This window comes from Pelodiscus sinensis, chromosome 3, assembly GCF_049634645.1.
Source record: "Pelodiscus sinensis isolate JC-2024 chromosome 3, ASM4963464v1, whole genome shotgun sequence".
Taxonomy (NCBI): Eukaryota; Metazoa; Chordata; order Testudines; family Trionychidae; genus Pelodiscus; species Pelodiscus sinensis.
Genome location: NC_134713.1, coordinates 193,153,233 through 193,169,342, shown reverse-complemented (window position 1 = coordinate 193,169,342; position 16,110 = coordinate 193,153,233). Strand labels below are relative to the sequence as shown.

The 16,110-nt window shown below is 42.9% G+C and overlaps 1 protein-coding gene across 1 annotated transcript in view; it reads left to right on the top strand.

Annotated features, from left to right (window-relative positions):
* Positions 1-16,110, top strand: part of LOC102451311 (uncharacterized) — a 42,787-nt gene that overhangs the window by 22,907 nt on the left and 3,770 nt on the right. The window contains exons 3-7 of the mRNA XM_075925733.1: positions 4,470-5,783; positions 7,593-8,516; positions 11,259-11,353; positions 13,759-13,926; positions 14,865-15,022. Of these exons, the coding sequence (XP_075781848.1) occupies positions 4,471-5,783; positions 7,593-8,516; positions 11,259-11,353; positions 13,759-13,926; positions 14,865-15,022 (2,658 nt within the window). The 5' untranslated portion in view covers position 4,470. The remainder of the gene's footprint in view (positions 1-4,469; positions 5,784-7,592; positions 8,517-11,258; positions 11,354-13,758; positions 13,927-14,864; positions 15,023-16,110) is intronic.

Below are 16,110 nucleotides of genomic sequence, written 5' to 3'. Positions count from 1 at the left end.
GTAAATGTGTAACCCCTGAATTTTTTGAAGCCATCATGTGGACTGCAGGTGTAGGCTGATTGGGTCATATGTTGAGTCTTGGTCCATGACTAAGTTCCCAAGCACTACAGTAATATAAATAATAAGTAATAAAATAATTTCTGTAATCAGTGGAAGATGTATTGTAACATTGCAACTTTGTTGTACTCATTTTGAAGACCTTCAGTGGCGATTTTTCATTTCTCTTTGATTGTCATTAATCTAATCAAGAGTAGAGTTTAATAGGAACCAGATTTTCCATTTTATGGAAAATTTTGTTGTTTTGAAATTCTATTCCAAAATTGATGAAAAGAACAACATCAAAAAATTCAAAATTTTCTGTGATAAATTTGTTCCAGGTTTACCAAAATGAAACATTTTAATAAAAATTGAATTGTGTGTTTGCCCATATCTTTTTGAAATGTTTTAAATAAAAACAATGAAATTTGTTTCAAAATGTGTTATTGAAACAAGAAATCAAAATGTTGCATTCTGAAAGTTGACATGAGACTTTTGACGTTATCAAAATGCTTCATTTTGGGATTTTTTACAAAATGAATTTTTATTGAAATCTGTATTTTTTTAACATACTGATTTTGATGAAAACTGATTTCTTTTTTTGTCAAAAGGTTTTTCAACTAAAAATTTCTAACCATCTGTAACCGGAAGCCATTGAAATAAGTGGAAAGACACCATTTCTTGTTCACTTGATTAGATTTTGGACCAGATCCTGTGAGCATTCAGACATTTTTAACCCCCCCTCATTTAAGCCAGAGTCCTGCAGTGAGTTCTGTCAATAAATCACTCTGCCCCTTTGAAATCAGTGGGGTTCACATGTGTGCATGGGTAATACATGCAGAGCTCATTGCAGGATCAGAGCCTTAAAGGGGAGGAGTAAAGTGTTAATTTATAATCCGATAAAAGATTTTAGCAAGCCCTACTTGTTTTAGGAGCTCCTTGGTTGTTTTATTTAAAAAAATCTTTGATTAATAGTATGGTAAGTCATTTTGGGCTTTCTTCTGCAGGGGAATGGCAGGAGCCTGTGATGATGGGAACTGTTAAGCAAGAGGGCTGTGTCTACACTGGCCACTTATTCCGGAAAATCAGCTGCTTTTCCGGAATAACTTGTCAGCTGTCTTCACTGGCCCCTTGAATTTCCGGAAAAGCACTGACAATCTAATGTAAAATCATCAGTGCTTTTCCAGAAAAACTATGCTGCTACCGTTTGGGCAAAAGTCCTTTTCTGGAAAACTGTTCCGGAAAAGGGCCAGTATAGACAGCAAAGATTTATTTTCCGCAAAAAAGCCCCGATCGCGAAAATGACGTTCGGGGCTTTTTTACGGAAAAGCGCGTCTAGATTGGCCACGGACGCTTTTCCGGAAAAACATCCTGCCAATGTAGATGTGCTTTTTCCGAAAATGCTTATAACGGAAAACTTTTCCGTTATAAGCATTTCCAGAAAATCATGCCAGTGTAGACGTAGCCGAGAAGTCTAGAGACACAGCTCATGTGTCCATGTTTTGATCAAATATTGAGCATGGCTTGGCTCTCTGCACTTCCCTAAGCAGTTTGCACGTTCAGCGCTCTGTAAGTGTGCGTGCGTTCCTAGCAGTCAGAATTGGCTAGCCACATGGATGGTTGTAGCAGACTTATGAACCGGCTTCAGCAAATTCTGCCTCTTAAATATTGTGAAGCCATTTCATTTTATTGTTTTAATTGAAGACAGTGGCTTGTGATCAGAAAAGGAATGTGTTTATCTTGATTCTTCATCCGTTAATCATAAACATATGGATTCTTGTACCCTTGAGTAATAATGACAGTGTCTTTCTTTTAATGGACTACAGTAGTGCTTAAATACTTTCCAGATGCTATAACTGCAAATCTTGATGTCTGTAATTAAAAGTATTGTATATGATAAATGTAAGGAAAGATCATGGAATACTATAAACAGTTCACTAAGCAAATTTAATTGTCTTGGTTAAAATAGGCATGTTTTTCATTTCCTCCCTCGTCACTGAAGTGTTGCCATTGATCTACAAAACTGGTAGATGGGTTACAGGAGTATCACAGGAAAACGTGGTGTTTGTTCATGTTTACAGAGTTCCCTGTAAACTGAGCATTTGGGCGGTCACCCAGCAGAGAGTCAAATGATGCCCAGCTGATTAGCAGAGTGCCCACAGCTGGCTGCATGTTTCAACTGGTGGTGCACATCCACACATGCCTCAGTGCACAAAACAAAATTTATTCTGCACTCAGATAAAAAATTAGAGAGGCCAGATAGAAATACTGTGTTTGGTATCCTGTCGCATTAATTTCCTCTTGAGCTGTTTGTTTAGACCCCAGTTCAGCACATCTAAGCACATGCTTAAGTTCCATTTAAGTCAGTGGGATATACGTAGGGCCCTACTAAATTCACGGCCATGAAAAATGCGTCATGGAACATGAAATCTGGTCTTTTGTGTGCTTTTATCCTATGCTATACAGATTTCATGAGAGACCAGCGTTTCTCAAAATTGGAGGTCTTGACCCAAGAGGGAGTTGCTTGCAGGGGAGTCACAAGATTATTTTAAGGGGGGTCATGATTAAGGATGTTAAAATGTGGTTAATTGACCAGTTGATGGAATTAATTGACTGGTCAATAGGCACTTCCTCATTCTTCCTTTGAAATGTACAAGAGCCCCCAATTTTGCAGCAGCCTCCCCTGCCTCTGCCCCTGCACTGCTGCCTCTAATAGAGGTAGCAATGTGTGTGGGAGGGCAGCTGGCACCATAGAGCTGGTGTTGGGGGAACTGGCTTTTAATCCGACTCCCCTCAGCACTGGCTCTTTCCTGTCCCCTCCCCCTGCTACCTCTGTAGGAGACAGCAAGGTGGGGGCAGAAGGGTCCGCGGAGCTGGCACACGTGGAGAGCTGCTTAAAAGCTGGCTCCTCACATGTATGAGCTCCTGCCTGCTCTCCCCTCCCCCCCCTGCTGCTGCCTCTGATACAGAGGCAGCAGCACAGTGGGGGGGGAGCGGTGCATATGTGGAATGGTGCTTGTCGGGAGCCAGTTTAAAAGCCAGCTCCCCAAGGGCACAGGCTTCTGCCCCGCCCCTGCTGCCTCTGATACAGAGGCAGCAGGGGGAGGGGAATGCATGTAGCCAACAGGATTAACCGATAACCCGATGCTTATCAGTTAATTGTGGAGTCATCTACACGCTGACATCCCTGTTCAGAACAAGGTGGCCGTGGAGTGGCAGCTGTTGGCCAGGGGCTCATCTCTGAAGGCAGTGCCCTACCAGTAACAGCAGAGAAGTAAGGGGGGGTAATACCATACCAGGCCATCCTATCTTTTGCACTGCTGATGGCAGTGGCTCTCCCTTCAGAGCTGGCCTCCTGTCCAGCAGCCGCTCTCCAGCTGTCTGGCTCTGAAAGCAGCACCTGCGCCAGCAACAGCGCTGACATAAGGGTAGTAGTGCCACAAACTTCCCAACAATAACCTTGTGACACCTCCTCCTCCATGCAATTCCTGTTTGGGGTCAAGACCCCTTGAATTACAACACTGTGGAAACTTCAGATTTAATTTGAATTTGGTAGGGCCCTAGATAGAAGTATGCGCTGAAATGCTCTGGTGAATTGGAGCCACAATGGGGAATACAGTCATATACAAAAGCGGTGAAGGGAAACTGAGTGTACGCTGTCAGATATGGTAAGACAAAGATGCATTTTTCATCAAATGAGCATACAGTGAATTTACCTTGGAATAGTCAGTGTCACAGAGGTTAAGGCCAGAATATTGCTGAGCCTCATTTGCATACCTAACGAGCCACCATTTTTTTCAGAAGAGGCTCTCAAGTAATAGGTGTAACGGCATTGCGCAAGAGGGTTTTTCTTGGGCAAGAAGGGGCAGTGTTAGATGCTCCTTCTTGCGCAAGAGCCTCTTCTGAAAAAAATGGTGGCTCGTTAGGTATGCAAATGAGGCTCAACAATATTCCACGCTTAGCCTCATTTGCATATTACTCACGCAAGAAGCCGCGAGTGTAGACATAGCCTTAGTGTTTTGTGTGTCTAGAGGTAGAAAAGCCATACATCTGTTACGCTTCTATCTTTCTGCCATAATATTTAGAGAATGTGTCTAGAAAGAATTGGAAAAATTCCATTTTTTGGTGTGAAAATGTTTGAAAATTTTTCATCAAAAAATTTCAATCCCTTTGGGCTGAATGAAAACCAATAAGAAGGGCTTGATACTTTCCAAAATACTGCCAACTTTTCAAAAATTTTAAACTAGATCTGTATCTCTTTCCTTGCATATTCTATATATTTCTATGAAAATATCCATTGACAATAAGCATTGTAGAACCTCACAAACTCACACCCTTAATCTACAAGTTTGGGTGTGTTCATTAAAAACCCACTAGACTTTCTGTTTAACGACCCATTGCTGTAATGAACTCTTTTACTTTTTCTCTGGCAGGATGGAGAAGAAGAAAATTCTGATGAAATCCAAAGTCGCTGCGTCAAATCTTCTGAGCGCACTGCATTCACTCTATCAGTTTGGCCACTTCTGTGATGTGACTGTCCATACCGAGCATCTAGGGATCCAGGAGGAGTTTCTGGTTCACAAGGCTGTCTTGGCTGCTTCCAGCAATTATTTTAAGGGGCTTTTTCTTCACGATGAGATGTTGGACGCTAAGAATTGTACCGTAACGCTACAGGACATATACACAGAAGAATTCACTTCCTTTCTAGAATTCATCTACACTGCAGAAGTAGAGATTGATGCAGAAAAGTTGCATCGGATGAAGGAGGTAGCTGAGAGACTTGAGTGCAAAGATTTGTTGGACATTTGTGAAGAAATGAAGGCAGAGGGTGGAAAAGGGTTAGATTTGAGTGTCCATTTGAAAGGTCAGATACATGAAAATGGTGGGTCCCAGTGGGCTCATGTCCAGCAAGCAGGAGACAATGAAGTGAATGATTCTGCCCAAATTTCGCTAACATCCATGAAAAGGAAATTTTGGGACAGCCAGAAATGCAGAAAATTGCCACCCAGCTATGAGAATGTTGATGGTCAGCCTGCAAATTGCAATAAAGATAGGACAGAATTTCTGGAGTCGAAAGCTGAGATGGCAAAATCAGACAAAGGTAACAAAATAGAGACCGGTGAAATGACTGACATGGATACAGTCAGCCCAGAGGAAAACAAGACAAGCCATTGTGTCCTAAATCGGTCAGACTCAAAGCAAACCTGCATAGTGATTAAAAACATGCTTCCCAGCCTGGAGGAGGATGAAAACAGTTTAATTTCTGAGCTACCCAGTAAAACTGAATGCAGGAAATCCCCTCGCAATGTATCAAAAGTCCTGCCCCAATTGTACACCTGTGAGAAGTGCAACCAGCCCTTCCATTTCGTCAAACACTACCAGTCGCACATGGCGCTGGAACACGACATCCGTATTGTCCTCAAGTATAGCTGCAATCTGTGCGACCAGCTCTTCTCAAACCGCCAGAACCTCCGGCAGCACCGCCTGACAGTTCACAACGACCAACGGCGCTTTCCGTGTGTGTTCTGTGAGAAGAAGTTCAAGCGCCGGAAGGATATCAATGACCACATCCGACGAGTGCATGAAAAGAAGAGGAACCCCCAGGCGTGTCCGTACTGCCACAAGGTGATCAGCTCCAAATGCGGCCTGAGAGTTCACATTCGAACCCACACTGGAGAGAAGCCCTATAGATGTGAACGTTGCCCCGCCAGCTTTGCTCAGAGATCTGCTTACAATACCCATGTAAGGTACAGCATTTCCTGTGTGTGTGTGTGTGTCTGGGCACTAGGAGAGGAATATTTTCACGGTCCTGATCGCTTCAGAGCTCGTATGCTTTGTGCTAGTGAGTACAGTGGACTCTGGGGTCAGGATAGTATCAGTTTGCAACAGCATTGGACTGACATTTTCAATGCCATACAGGGGATTAAAATGCACGCTTCCCATTGAAATTAATGAGAGTTGTGCAACTAAATCTCCTTTGAATGTCTCAGCCTTTGGGTTTCAAATTAGGGATGTGATGGTGTATATGTGTAAACGGTTAACCGATGAGCCTGGACTCATTGGATAACATTCACGGTTACACACAGCCCTGTCCCCTCCTCCCCCCGACCCACCTCCACACACTGCTGCCTCTGTATCAGCCCCCTCCTCTCCTTGGGTGTAAACGTGTACCTGCTGAAATTTTCTACACGTCTATCAAAATAAACACATTTTAACATCCCTGTTTCAAATATGAGCCAGGGAGAACTGTAAAGCATTACAAATGAACAAGAAAATGATCCTTTCATAAAGACCTGGCTAACGTGGTGATCACAAATCTCTTTTTTTCTATCATTTTGAAATCTTTCCCAAAGTGCAGTGCCTAGAGCTGGAAACAGTGCTCTAATTGAAGTCTTATCAGTGCCCAGTAGAATGGGACAGTGGTTCTCAAACAGGTTTAAGCATACTCCTGGAGGTACGCAAACAACTTCCAGAGGATACATGAGCTCTTCTACATATTTGCCTCATTTTAGAACAGGCTCCCTGAAAAGCACATAGTAAAATCGGTGCAAACTAATGACTTCTTTACGCTGTTCCATATACTATAGCAGCAGTTCTCAAACTATGCAGCAGTATGTTTTAATGGGATAGCCAGGGCCTATACCTATAGTAGACTTTTTGGCGCTTGGGGCTAAAAGCTGTAGGTAATGTGAAACTTGGGGTATTGACAGAGCAGATGCCTGAAAGGGGTGTGGTAGTCTGGACAGGCTGACTTTTCATGTCCTGCTTACTTACATCCCAGAATGACGTTTGCTGTTTTTTGCAAGAACAATACATTGTTGACACCTGTGTTGCAAATATTTCATCAATGTGCAGCGCATTGTAACAAGGAACTCAAGTTTATGCTAAAGTGATGATTCTCCGTTCTGCTTTCTTATCCACCTTCCCAACATTGGGAATTTCTTCCATGTATTTTAGAGCCAAATAATACCCTTGCATTGTGGGGAAATCGCATATACAATTAAAGTGAAACATTGGTTTTGTGATTTGAGACACACACAATAAAGTGTTCCATGGTCAAATGTGGTAAATATAATGTATTTCTTTAAGGCGGTACCAGGGTGAAATGCAGTAGGTATTTTAAAAGTATGCCATTTAGTATGTATTGATTTGAGTTTAATTACAAGCAAAGCAAGATGATCTCAAATTGTATTTGCAAGAACCCATTTATTAGACTGCATTTACACTCTTTCATGTTATTAGTCAGGTAACACACAAGTTCACTTTAGAGTTGAAACTTCTGCTAGTGCCTCGCTGTAGTCTCCATTGCTAGCTGTGAAACCAAGAATACGTATCAGTTTACGTAATGCTTCTACAGAATTACTTGCACAAGACATTTTAGTTATCATTAATTATGTAGCTTCACCTTTCTGCAATGTGTCCTTGCTCTGGCTCTCCAGTTTTTTCTCCCAGTTTGTGAAAGGCATCACTAAAATGAATGAGAAACCCTATTGCTTCTGTGTGCATGCTTATAAAACCAGGTGTTTATCTCTCCTATCGTGTTTTGTTTTTAACAGAAAAATACATGAATCTGGGCAAGACAGGAAGCTTTTGCCAGTCTACTGGATGGTAGTTCCACCTGCTGAGAGAGCAGATGTAACCTTTTGTGAATCAGATATTAGCAAAGAAACATGGGATGCGGCCTCAGATGGATTGCAAAAAGGTGCTAAGCGCAAAAAAACCATGGACAATGAAGAAGAACCAGGGAGTTCATCAGATGCACAAGTGGATTGCAGCAATGCAAGAGAAGAAAGGAAGCCACCATATGATGAAACTGAAGCTAACAAAGAAGACGAAAATGAAGGTGATGAGGATGAAGAAGAAACAAATGTGAAAGGAGAAGGGGAGGGAGATTACAATGTGGTTTATTCTGAAGTAGATGATGGTAAAGATAACGAGAATGTTTGTACAGATGATGACGATGACTCGTCTAATGATAAAGACGCTGAAGAAAATGAATCGGATGAAGACTTTAAAATAAAGAAGGTAAATAAAACCAGAGTCACTAAGAAGTCTGCCTATGTTATTACATGCGATAAATGTGATGAGCAGTTTGTGTCCCGGAAAAAATATGTGGATCACTGCAAAGATGTCCACCAGTCCTTGCCTGGGAAAGTCTATCGATGTGATATCTGCAGCAAGTCGTTCGCTAGCTACAACAGCTGGAAAGAGCACAGAGCATGTGTGCATACGGAAGAAAGGCAGTTTGCCTGCACCCTCTGCAATGCTACATTTAAAAGAAAGAGAGACGTAAGGACACATTACATTCGGAAACATGAAGGGAGAGTGAAGCGCCCGCTGTGTTCAGTCTGTGGGAAGATCTTGAGCTCGCGAACTGCCCTGGTGTTTCACATGCGGACGCACACAGGGGAAAAGCCCTACGAATGTAGCGTTTGTCATTCGAAATTTGCACAGCCATCACAGCTTAAGATCCACACCAGGTCAGGTACCGCTTCTCCCGTTACTGAACCCCGCATACACTTTGCCCCAGAAGACCTTTTCTTGTATGACTCCCTATCTCCCAGTCATCTTTCTGCAGTACGCGTGTAACAGCGGAAGACTGGGCTTTATTTTGGCCTGTAATATCAATAACTAATGAAGTGTTTCATTCTTTTATTTTATGTAAAGTTGTTTATTCCAGGGTCATCAACTCACCCTTGGGAAAGAATTAAATCATAGCAGTACCATTCCTTCATAGGCAAGCATATACCTCTAAAATATTGAGCCAGAAGCTCAACTAATGTAAAAAATGTCATGAGAGGAAGGATTGCTCAGTAGTTAGGGCACTAGTCTCAGATTTAGGAGACTCGGGTTCAGTCCCTTTTTCTGCCACAGACTTTTCACATGTCATTTCGTTTCTCTGTGCCTCAGTTCCCCATCTGTAAAATGGGGACAGTAGCACTGCCCTTCTTCACAGAAGTAGTGTTGGGAGAAATACATTAACAAGATTGTGGAAGTGCTTGGATACTTTAAAATTAAGTGCTCTCTCTATATATCTCCAGTATCTATCTTTCTATCTAAATAAAATCTCCAGTAGAGCTCTGCTGATTTACACTTATATTAGTTCCTGCCCTGAAAGTCAGCATTATACCAACAAATCAAGGAAGTTTAGGGTTTGTTTGCATTCCCCCTCTTGTTCAGCGTGCAGCTTTTTGACTGACGTCTCAAAATCGTTTGTAGTCTTGCATATTGTATAACATGACCTGAACTGGGGAAGCACAGCACAGAAAGTTCCAGATGTGGGACGTTTGGCTCAGAATGTCCTTTTTTTAGCTCGTTTAAAATCAGATTCTAAGGGTATATTCTAAAACACGTCTTGCAAGGTTATCCCTTCATGACCACACTCTTTAAAAATAGGAACATCCTCGTGAGTTAAAGATCAAGATTCAGACCCTCAGCTGGTGCAAATCTGTTTGTGTGATTTACGTGAAGTTGAGAATGGTAGCTCTGCCTGGTAACTAAAATGAAAGCAGAATTGTTGAAAAGCCAATATTTAAATTGAAATCACCAATAGGACCAAGTCTTTCTTCCATGGAGTGTCTGGCCCAGTATGTTTGTCACAGTTATAAAGTGAGGTCATCAGTACTTGCTACATTTCAGTGGGTGATTGTATGTGTCCTTGTCTTTGGGACAAAAAAAAAAAAAATCTCGATAAACTTAAGTAATATATTTGTGTAAATGTCTAGGAACCACATGTTATATGCAGCATAGTTGTAGCTTGTTGGCCCCAGGATATTAGAGAACCAAGGTGGGTGAGGTAATATTTTACTGGACCAACTTCTTTTTGGGTGAGACAAAGCTTACGAGCCACACGAAGCTAATTCTACACTAGGGGGCAATGTCAAACAGGTACACAACTCCAGCGACGTGAATAGCGTAGCTGGAGTCGACATACCTTAGATCGGTATGGGGGGTCAACAGGAGAAAACTCTCCAATCAACTCCCCATATGCGTCTCGAATTGGTGGAGTACCAGAGTTGATAATGTGATCAGCAATTGATTTAGCATGTCTTTACTAGACCTGCTAAGTCGACTGCTAGGGGATCGATCCCCACAGTGCCAATCTTCTAGTAAGTGTAGACAAGGCCTAAGATCTTTCTCAGGTCATCTGCTGTCTCTGCACTCACTGGGATTCTCTCTCCTTGAGCTTTCTTCACCTGCTAAGTGAAGCAAGCTGCCCTTCTATTTGAAATAACCCATGGCTTTATTGGTTCCTGGCTGGATTGTAGCAATAGCATATATATATTCACACAAGGAGATGATTGGTCTTGGGAGAGTCTCCAAGGAGTAGGATATTCATCACTTTGACACATCATCAGGCGACCAGTATAGAGCAATAGTATGGTTGTTTGAACAAGGGATATTAATGTGTAACCAGTTACCCAGAAAGCATCACCCTTAACAGGTGGCGCAGCCTGTGCCCAGTCGTCCCGCTCTGGGCCAGAAGTCGTGGGGCTGCAGAACCCCCCCAGCCCCCTTTAATCAGTTAACTGGTTAAGTTTACTATTTAACTGGTTAACTGATTAAAGAGAATTTTATATTCCTTGTTTGAACAGGCTGTCAATTCTTTTGGCAGCAGCGTTTAGGCCTGATGCTGCTGTTGGAGCACGAAGGAAGGAAAAGAAAGGAACAGCCAGAGGAAAATCTTGCCTGCTCCCCTTTAAGGCGTTGTAAGGGAATAATCCTCCACTGGCGGGAATCAGCTGGGCTCCTTCAGATTAACGAAGCTACACTGACTTACTCCTCCTGAGGCATATGACTGTTGCTGCCCACAGTTCTCTAGGGCCACTCCCAAAACACACACTCTGAGCATGCAAAATCCCAAGCATCAGGTAGGGTCTTTCATTGCAACAGGGCACCTTGGAATCCCAATGCATCTTTGGTGGGAGATGCATGCGGACCTTCAATTTCCTTAGGATTTTATGCCAACTCCCATATAGGAAATCTAGGCAAACTCTCCAGGACTGTAATATCCACAGCACAAGAAATGAACATTGCGGGGGAATGGCTACTGGAAAATCCCCTAGCTCATCTCCAGACTTGTCAGTTCATCGCCCTCGTGTGCTTGTTTATGAAAGTTTAAAAAAAAAAGGCTTGAACCCCAGCACCTCTTTCCTTACAAATTAAGCGCAGCCTGTCTAGCTGTGTTTTCTCAATCTCTCTCTGTGCTTCCTTGCCTGTAGGTCGCATACGGGCGAAAAGCCATACATTTGTGAGGACTGCGGGGCGTGCTTTGCTGACAAAGGCAAACTAAATGGTCACAAGAGGACACATACAGGTAGGAATTAAACTCTCTGGGCCAGATTCACGAAGGACTATTCCCCTCCCTGTATCATTCTCACTAGGGATGTAAAGTCCTGTTAAACCATAGGTTAACCAATTAAGTGAGATGTGGGGAGAACTACTCCAGCCCAGCTGGAGCAGCCCCCAGGGATACTGCTGTCCCCCTCACCTCTTGCTGTCACCTCCCCCAACCCCATCAGCCCTGCATGGGGTTGCTGCTGCCACCACTGGCCCCATGTGGAGATCCCGGCCCCATATGGGGCTGGAGCAGCCCTCCACTTGCAGCAGACTGGTCCTGGGTATAGGTTAATCACTACCCAGTGTGCTTCTCCCAATGAGGATGTTTCTTACTGGGTAACAGGTTACCCATTCACATCCCTAATTCTTACCGCTATTTGGTCATGTTGAATGCAAGTCATCTGCAGGACATCCAGGTAGAAAAAAAGTCATCCATGTTCCTAACCTCGGCAGCAGGGGATAGGGAAGTGCATAGTGTATTTTTAGCTCTTGGGAGGTATCAGGTGATGTAGCATGTGGGCGCTTGAGTAGGGAGACATTAGGAAGGCTGAGGAGATGCAAAACTGAAGAAGGAGATCGGGATAGAGGGGCGGAGTTGGGAGTCATCTGCATAGAAATGGCAGCTGAGGTCAGTGAGTGAATAGTTTCATCCAAAGAAGACTGGAAAGAGTTGCAAAGGGATCTCACAAAACTGGGTGACTGGGCAGCAAATTGGCAAATGAAATTAAATGTTGTTACATGCAAAGTAATGCACACTAGAAAACACAATGCCAACTATCCATGCAACATGATGGAGTCGAACTTAGCTGTTACCACTCTAGAAAGAGACCATGGAGGTATTGTGGATAGTTCTCTGTAAAAGTCTGCTTAGTGTTCTGTGGCCATCAGAAAAACTGACAATGGTAGGACCTGTTAAGAAAGGGATAAATAACCAGACCGAAAATACCATCATGCCTCTCTATAAATCGGTGGAATGCCTGCAGCTTGAATACAGGCAGTCCCCGGGTTACGTACAAGATAGGGACTGTAGGCTTGTTCTTAAGTTGAATTTGTATGTAAGTCGGAACTGGTACATATTGTAGGGGAAACTCTAGCCAAACATTTCTCCAGAGCTCAGTTTTATTCTCCCACCCCTCACTTCCCTCAGTCCTTTATTCTCAAGCTGAGGTGTCTGCTGAGAAAAGCCGCTCCGCATCTCCCTGGTCTGCTGGGGGGAGCGCTAGCTTCACGTCTCCCTGGTCTGCTGGGGGGAAGCACCTAGTGCGGGGTTGCCTCACCTCGTTTGTAAGTAGGGATTCGATGTAAGTCGGATCCATGTAACCCGGGGACTGTCTGTACTTAAGAGCATAAGGGCCACACTGGGTAAGACCAAAGGTCCATCTAACCCAGTGTCCTGTCTTCCAACAGTGGCCAATGCCAGAGGGAATGAACAGAACTGGGAGTCATCAGGTGACCCCTCCCTTGTCACCCATTCCCAGCCTTTGACAAATAGAGGCTAGGAACACCATCCCTACCCATCCTGGCTAATAAGTATTCATGCAGATCTGGTCACCCAGTCTCAAAAAGGATATATTGGAATTGGAAAAGCTACAAAGACAAGCCACAAAAATGATTAGGGGGTTGGAACCATTTCCCTATAAGGAGAGCTTAAAAAAAGACTGGGACTTTTCATCTTGAAAAAGAGCTACTGAGGAGAGCTATGAAAGGTGTGTAGATCGTTGGTGATGTGGAGGAAGCGAATAAGGAAGTGTTGCGTCCTCCTTCACAGAAGAGGAGAACTAGCAGCCAACCAATGAAATTAAAAGGCAGCAGGTTTAAAGCAAACACAGGGAAGCCCAGTCCACCTGTGGAATTCTTTGCCACGCGAGGCTGTGCAAGCCAAAACAATAACGAAGTTCAAAAAAGAGCTAAATAGGTTGATGGAACCTAGGTACATCACTAGCTGTTAGGGTGGGCAGGGATGCCACACCATGCTTGCAGTGTCCCTAGCCTCTCTTTGCCTGAAGCTGACATGGACCATTTGATGATTCTCTGTTCTGTTCATTCCCTCTGAAACACCTGGCATTGGCTGCTGTCAGGACAGGATACTGGGCTATATGGACCATTGGTCTGACCCAGTATGGTCATTCTTAATGAGGTCACATAGAGAAAGGATGAGGAGGGAAAAAAGGACTCAGCCCTGAGGGATGCTAACAAAGCATGATGGAGGGGAAACCAGCTGCGAGCCACTTTTGATTCATGGAAATCATAAGACAGTCCTGAAGAAGGGAATGATTGACTATGTCAAAGGGAGCAAGAGGGCAAGTATGGGGGAAAAAAATAAAGTTGGCCAGGAGGAGGTAACTAGTAAGAGAGTTCAGAATGTCTTTGGTTTTTTTACAGGAGAGCGTCTCTTTAAATGTGATGTGTGTGGAAAACATTTTGCCACCAATGAATACTTGAAGTGCCATAAGCGATGCCACATGGGAGCTAAGCCCTATAAATGCGATGTTTGTGGGAAAACGTTTGGACTGAGGGCCTCGTTAGCCCAACACAGTAATGTCCATGCAGGTAACAAAGCAAGGAGATGTTGGTTTTGGTAGTAGAGCTCACCAAAGAGAACACTGAATTCCCCTTTTGCAAGCAATTTCAGATCAAAACTTTCATCCATATCTACTCCTCTACCAGTAGATTGAGCTGGGAGTGATTCAGAGCTAGAGTTTATATTTCCTCTTATTTTTTTTTGTAAGAGATAAAACTATTCCTACAGTATTTAAACATTAATAAACATACCTTGCATTGCCTCTTTGATCATTAGATCATTGATCATTTGGTCGTTAGATGTGGTGAGCCACATGCAAACACTTACGCATATTCTTAACTTTACTTATTTGCATAACCTGACTAAAGCAATCCAGGACACGCCCCTCTCTCCCTCAAATGCCCATCCTCTGTGGTCATCACACCATCAAAGGGTAGATTCCTGGCTGGTGCAGTGGCAAGGTGGCACCTAATGTTCTCTGTAAACTGAGCGCTTGGGCATCCACCCAGATGAGATTCAAATGCCACCCAGCTGATTAGCAGAGTGCCCACAGCTGGCAGCATGAATTTCTATTGGTGGTGCACATCTGCACATACCTTGGTGCACACAACAATATTTATTCTACACATGGATGGGAAAAAATTAGAAGGAACATTGGTGGCAAATCCCTTTCCCTTTCCCTGTTCTGGCATGTACTGTAGGGCCAGGTAGCTACCTCCCTGTGCAGACTGAGGCAGACTCTGGCCTGTAGGATAGATTGTACTTGGGTCACACTTTCAAGCTATTTTTTACAACAAGGAGGGCTAGAAATATTCATCACTAGCTTGTGGGAGCCAGGGCTGCTGTTCATATGCTTTAATCTGCTCACATAAATCAAGTTAAGCATGTGTCAATGCATCTGCAGGATCAGGCTCAAAAGGGCTGACTGATGTGGTTATGGTTGTGGGGGTTGTTTGTTTGTTTGCAGAGACTCGCCCATATTTCTGCGAACAGTGTGGAAAAACATTTACTCAGCAAGGAGCTCTCAGGCGTCACCAGCGTATTCACACCGGTGAAAAACCATACAAGTGCCGGGCTTGTGAGAGAACCTTCACAGACATGTCCACCTTACGGAGACACGTCTTGGTACGTTGCTGCCTTGCAGCCTTTATAATGGTAAACCTGATACCGAAGTTTAATTGAGGTGAAGAGGTGATTTTTTTTTTTTTTAATTTACTGGGGATTAGAATTTATCCTTCAGTTTTTGATTCCTAATGAAAAATAAAACCTGTTAGGACAAGGGAAAGAACAAAAATGCTGATTTATAATTATATCATGCTTTTTATACTGTTTATTAGGGTGCCAAATGATTATTAAAAATTGTAATTAATTGAGATTTTTAAAAAAGTCACAATTAAATGCAGTTTTAATCACACTTCTTAATAATACCAATTTAAATGTATTATAAATATTTTTGGATGTTCTGTATTTTCAAATACTGTATATTGATTTCAGTTATACAACCTGGAATGGAAAGTGTACAGTGCTCACTTTATATTTTATTATAAATATTTGCACTGTAAAAAAGATAAAAGAAATAGTATTTTTCAATTCACCTCATCCAGGTTCTGTAGTGCAATCTCTTTATCATTAAAATGCAACTTACAAATGCAGAAAAACATTTTGGTACGTAACTGCACTCAAAAACAATATAATGTAAAGCTTTAAAATCTATAAGTCCACTTAGTCCTACTTCTTGTTCAGCCAGTCACTGAGACAAATGAGTTTGTTTACATTTACGGGAGATAATGCTGCCCACGTCTTATTTACAATGTCACCTGAAAGTGAGAACAGGCGTTCACATGGCAGTGTTGCAAGTATTTATGTACCAGATGTGCTAAATATTCATATGTCCCTTCATGCTTCGGCCTCCGTTCCAGACATGCTTTGCCGGTTGAGTTAACTTTGATTAGTTGACAACCCTGTTATTCACTGTTTATACTATTGTAACACCTAGCTTCCCCGCTCACAGACCAGAGCCCTGTTATGGTAAATATGAAACAAACAAGGTCTCTGCCCCAAAGAGCTTACAATCTGAAAAAAAAAAAGGGGATTTCTGAGCTGTTAGATTCAAGAAGAGAAATCTAACCCCCAAAGAAGAGAAATCTAACCCCCAAATAAGGTATCAATTCCCAGGTCTGACAGCCAAACCGGTCACTTTGAACCCAGTTATT